A 5,508-nucleotide genomic window follows, 5' to 3' on the forward strand; every position below is an offset into this window, starting at 1 on the left:
CCTTTTCTCCCATAAATAAAAACCTTGCTACTTGGGGTATTTTACATGCACAGTGCCAACTTCGAGTCAGTAAAATAATAATAAAAACAATAATTTAATGCTGGTATCCAAAACATTTAATTCAATTCAAGTATTATATTAGATACATTTTAAAACTTCAATGAACACGTATAATAAACCTAGTAATAATAAGCCTAGTAATACGTAGACATTTAAAATACATCAATAACTGATATCATAGTTTAACACAGATAAAATCAGAGTTAAGGCTTGCTTTACGTGTTGCTCGACGAGGATTTCTTATCGTTGCGACGTTCAATCCTGAGGAGACAAAATGCCGGATTATGCCGCGGAAGCTCCCGCCGCGGAGTGAAGAAGAGGTGGAGTTACGAGGATTCTCAGACAGTTTAAGTGTCCAATGGAGTTACGAGATTTGCTCTCAAGCTATTTTCAACACTTATGATTGGTTAATAATTTGTAAAAATAACAGAACCACGTGGGGACTGACCAATAGCATCGATTTGTGAAAAAATATGAAATTGACAAAATTTGGACATACGAGGTTTCCGCCCGACAGTGACGATATATATAATCTTTTATGATGAAAAGAACACCCAAGCCATCTGGATCGGCTTTCCAAAAACGAAGGAAGGAGGAGGAAGAAAAACGGGCCCAAAGCAGAGGTATGTAGACTATATCATCAAGCTCACAGCCTACCCGGAGATAAAGACGAGGATGACCAACAACTTTTTACAGCTTAACAGTAAATAAAATGCATTATTATTATTATTATATCAATTTACCAAAGGAACTTTTTGCGGTAGGCTATGAGCTAACAGCAACAACATGCTGTGTTACAGCTGTTGATCTCACCACGCACAGTTCCTTGCTAGATGTTTAAATACACAATACAGTATCTCGCAACTTTTTCCAAATAAATTTACTTTTGAATCGTGTCCAGATGCAATGAGACAATATCTGCAGCCACGACATACATCTGTTGACGCTGCGGCACTGTCTACACCTGCTGGACCTCAGGGTGAAGAATGTAAGCTTTTTTCTGATTTGGAGTATGATTGCAGGACAGATCTTTCATGATTGATGATTTTTTTTCAATTATTAATAAGAAGGCATACAAATATGAATTTAATATTTGTATTATATCAGAATAAAGCTATGTTACAAGTGGGTGTGTAGTGAAATTTCGACTTCATCCGACACGTCGGGGAGTGAGAATTGCCTATCACACTGTCTAACACACAGCATGACATTTTACGCCAGTCTCTGTTTCTTGTTTACGCTGCAGCATCTATCCAGCCATCAAGCAGCAGCAGCACATTTACTGAGCTACAATCTCAGCATCAAGAACCAGGTGAGTCGGCTACTTGTTAGGCTATTTGTAACCTACAGTAGAAACGGTCTTTTTCAAATTAAACGGCTTATCACATATATCGATATATGCCATCTTAATATATCTAAATCCACACCAGACACTTGTTTTTCACACAATCAATGCTAAATACTCTGAAGACACCCTAACATACACATTTGAAATTGTCTTCTTACTTAAAGATGTTGTATTTCTAATAACTTCTCATTGTCAAATTATGTTGTAAATTTGCATAAAATGATGGACATTAGTTTGTGTGTTCATACTAAATTAACATTCATTGGCATTCATAATGGCATTTTCATCAATAGTTTGGCATAGTAACTACAACTCTATTATTGAATAAGACATTATCGTGGGTTAAATTTTCCATGTAACCCTACTGAGTTTACTCATTATAGGACACAGTGAACACCTGAAAACCTGGGTCTTGTATTTGAAGTAAAATCATCACTATTGCATCTACAGATATTTTTAAAGTTGCTCTATGTTTGTGTGTTTAATTTTCTCACAGAAGAAGGACCCAGCACCAGCCGACTCAGTGCTCCAATCCAACAGCCTGAAGACACATCATCAGCTTCAACAGATGTCTGTGAACCTGTACAAGCTGGCCCTGTGGATCCTGCTGACTGGCCACACCAGTTGACTGATGCAGTGAGAACTGAATTAGTTAGTCGAGGACCTTATGAAGTAAAACCAGATTTCACATTCCCTAAAAGTGAGGATGGAAGAAGTTTCCATCACCACTATGTCCACAGGCAGTTAGTGAATGGGGAGAAAATTAAGAGAACGTGGCTGATGTATTCGCCCAAAAGGGATAGTTTATACTGTTTCTGTTGCAAGCTCTTCTCCCAGAAAGCATTTCAATTAAGTAGGGATGGGTTTCAATACTGGAAAAACTGTAGTGAGACTCTAAAAATGCATGAGAATAGTCCAGAACACACCAAGAACATGGGATTGTGGAAGGAGCTAGAGAGCCGCATAAGAACAGGCCAAACAATAGACAAAATGGAAATGGCACTGATAAATGCAGAAAGAAGACGGTGGCGTGAAGTGCTTACCAGGTTGGTCGCCATCATCCAGTCATTGGCTGAGCGCAACATTGCTCTCAGGGAGACCACTGACAAATTAAATGCACCTAACAATGGCAACTTCCTGAAGGAAGTGGAGCTCATGGCTCAGTTTGATCCTGTCCTAAAGGAGCACGTTGCCAAGGTGGAAGGAGGAGCGAACCATACATCATACCTCGGAAAAAATATCCAAAATGAAATCATTGACTGTATCAGTGAAAGGATTGTGGAGTCCATTGTGTCTGAAATCATACAGTCAAAATATTTTTCAATAATTTTAGACTGCACTCCAGATTTGAGCCACAAAGAGCAGTTGTCAGTGATTCTGAGAATTGTTTCAATTGAAGGCATTCCACAAATAAAAGAGCACTTCCTGGGGTTCCTTGAGGCAGAAGAAACAACTGGAGAAGGCCTTTCAGCCCTAATTTTAGGGAGACTTCAAGAGTTACGCATCCCATTTGAAGACTGCAGGGGGCAGTCATATGATAATGGTGCAAACATGAAGAGGAAGAAGGCAGGTGTTCAAGCAAGACTACAGCAAATAAACCCCCGCGCACTATTTGTGCCATGCGGAGCACACACTGTTAATTTAGTTGTCTCAGATGCAGCAAAGAGCGCTGCAGATGCAACTGGCTACTTTGGCTACCTGCAAAAACTGTTCACTTTGTTTTCTGCTTCCACTAAAAGGTGGTCCATTCTCCAAAAACACGTGAACACAACACTGAAGTCCTGGGCAGATACACGATGGGAGAGCCGAATTAACAGTGTGGCGGCTGTAAGGTTTCAGGCTGCCAAAGTTAGAGATGCCCTCATTGAGGTGAGAGACAGCACAGCAGACTCGGTCATAAAAGTAGAAGCACAGTCTCTAGCTGAAGAAGTTGGTTCATACCGCTTATGCATTTGCACTGTTGTCTGGTATGACATTCTAGTAAAAGTCCAGAATGTCAATAAACTGCTGCAGTCTCCAACCATGCACTTGGATGTTGCTGTGGACCTCCTGAAAAAAGCTGAGGTCTCCCTGGCCAGTTACAGAAGCACTGGTTTTGCTGATGCACAATCCTCTGCAAAAGAATTGTGTGAGGAGATGAATGTAGTTGCTGCCCTAAAGCAGAAGAGGCTCAGAGTGACCAAAAGGCAGTTTTCCTACGAGGCTCCCGATGAGCAGCTTAGTGATGCACTGAAGAGAATGGAAGTTTCTTTTTTCAATGCAGTTGTTGATGTGTGCATTTCATCTCTAAGAGAGAGAACAGAAATGATGGGTGACATTGCTAGCAAGTTTAGTGTTCTCACAAACTTCCCTGATCTCCCAGCTGATAAGCTTGTGAAGCAAGCTAAAGAACTGACCCACACCTTGACCTTTGGAGATAAATCAGACTTAGATGCGGAAGAACTGATTGTGGAGATGCAATATTTTCCAACTTGGCCGAAACCCAAAATGACAACGCTTGAACTGCTGGTGTTTCTTGAGGAGAAAAACCTTAAGGAAGCATATACCAATCTATGGATAGCACTGAGAATTGCTGTCACCACTCCAGTGACTGTGGCATCTGCTGAGAGAAGCTTCTCCAAACTCAAGCTAATAAAAACATATTTGCGATCCACAATGTCTCAGGAACGTCTCAGTGGACTGGCATTAATAAGCATCAATCAGGAAGTGTCAAAACAAATTTCATTTGATGAAACCATACATGCCTTTGCTGCTAGGAAGTCCAGACGAGTTAAGTTTTGAATGACATTGGAAAGTGTTTGAGTTTGAGATTATCTCTTTGTGTAAATAGCCCACAATCTTTTCTAACTTTGCCAAACCTTAAATGAAAACACTATAACTGCTTTTCCGTGAGGTGAGATCTTAATGCTTCTCTATTGTTTTCTACTGTATCCTTCAGGGGGGGGGGGGGGGGGGGGGGAGAGAGTTTCCAGTAAGCAGAACCTGTGACAGGGGGTAAATAGAATAATGAAATTCAGAATGGTAATAAACTAAGTTGTAACGTGCATGTAAATGAGCTGTAATGAATATCATAATAAACTTGTTCAATGTTCATTCTAACCTAAAACCTGTTTCCTGTTTCGAATGCGCATGCGTCGCGTCTGAACGCGTTGTTGTCTTTGGAGCTCCATCGATTGATTTATAATTCTTGATTTCTCTTTAAACTCACTTACAACGAACATTTTCTATTTTTCCTCACCTCATAGTTATAACGCGGACTGTTGAGCAGACGCGTCTCAAGCCTAGTGATCCAACGCTGGATACTCTTATAGGTTACGTCCGTGGATCACGGCTGAACGCGTCTTCTCCGCACTCATTTATAAACAAACATTTTTTTTTCGCCTATCGTGCGTCTACTCCACACCCGTACCACTAAAAAGACGGATTTTATCCAAGACTTAAGCCATAAATTAGTATTAATATTGATAGCATCACTGGTAGCGTCGTTGCTAACTTAACTTACTGTCCATCTGTTAAAATGGCGAATATATCAGATGTAAGTAGTCTACCTTTTGGTGCAGGTGAGGACACATTTGAGCTACACGCGGTACAGTCTGAGCTGGAAGCTGTTGAGAAACAGATCCACGACCTTTTAGTGAGAAAAGCCGAGCTGATAGACCGGCGTTTGGCTCTTGAAACATCACGCGCCGATGCACACAAATCAGTGATTAACGTTACTAACCCGCTGACTCCGACCTCGTCTACTCCGTGCGTTACTCAGCATCGGTCACGAGCGTCGAGGCCGCGATCAGCTATGGTCTCGTTTACGCCGGCTCCAACATGCCACCACGAAGCCTGGATATTTCCGCAGCGGAAGACGCGAGTCAGGTCTAGACCAAGAAAACTCTCTCCGACCCTCCCGGTTTTCGAGATATCCACACAAAACCGCTTCTCCCCTCTTCGCGAAACAGAACGCGATGCTGTGATCATCGGTGATTCCATCGTTCGACACGTACACGCTACGTTAAATAAAAGTAAGGTGCATAGTCACTGCTTTCCTGGTGCTCGTGTTTCTGAAATCGCTGCTCACGTTCCCGAGATTCTGAACGAGCGCGTCGGAA

At 41.6% G+C, this 5,508-nt stretch overlaps 1 protein-coding gene across 1 annotated transcript; it reads left to right on the forward strand.

The window, feature by feature from the left end:
- Positions 1-2,308: 2,308 nt before the first annotated feature.
- On the forward strand, positions 2,309-4,189 carry LOC311072461 (zinc finger MYM-type protein 1-like; the record flags this gene model as incomplete). Its single annotated transcript, XM_084097485.1, has 1 exon — positions 2,309-4,189. One exon carries the CDS (start codon positions 2,309-2,311, stop codon positions 4,187-4,189), a length of 1,881 nt encoding a protein of 626 aa, XP_083953611.1.
- Positions 4,190-5,508: the final 1,319 nt, after the last annotated feature.

Source organism: Abramis brama, assembly GCF_963993115.1.
Source record: "Abramis brama genome assembly, chromosome: 21".
NCBI classification, from domain to species: Eukaryota; Metazoa; Chordata; class Actinopteri; order Cypriniformes; family Leuciscidae; genus Abramis; species Abramis brama.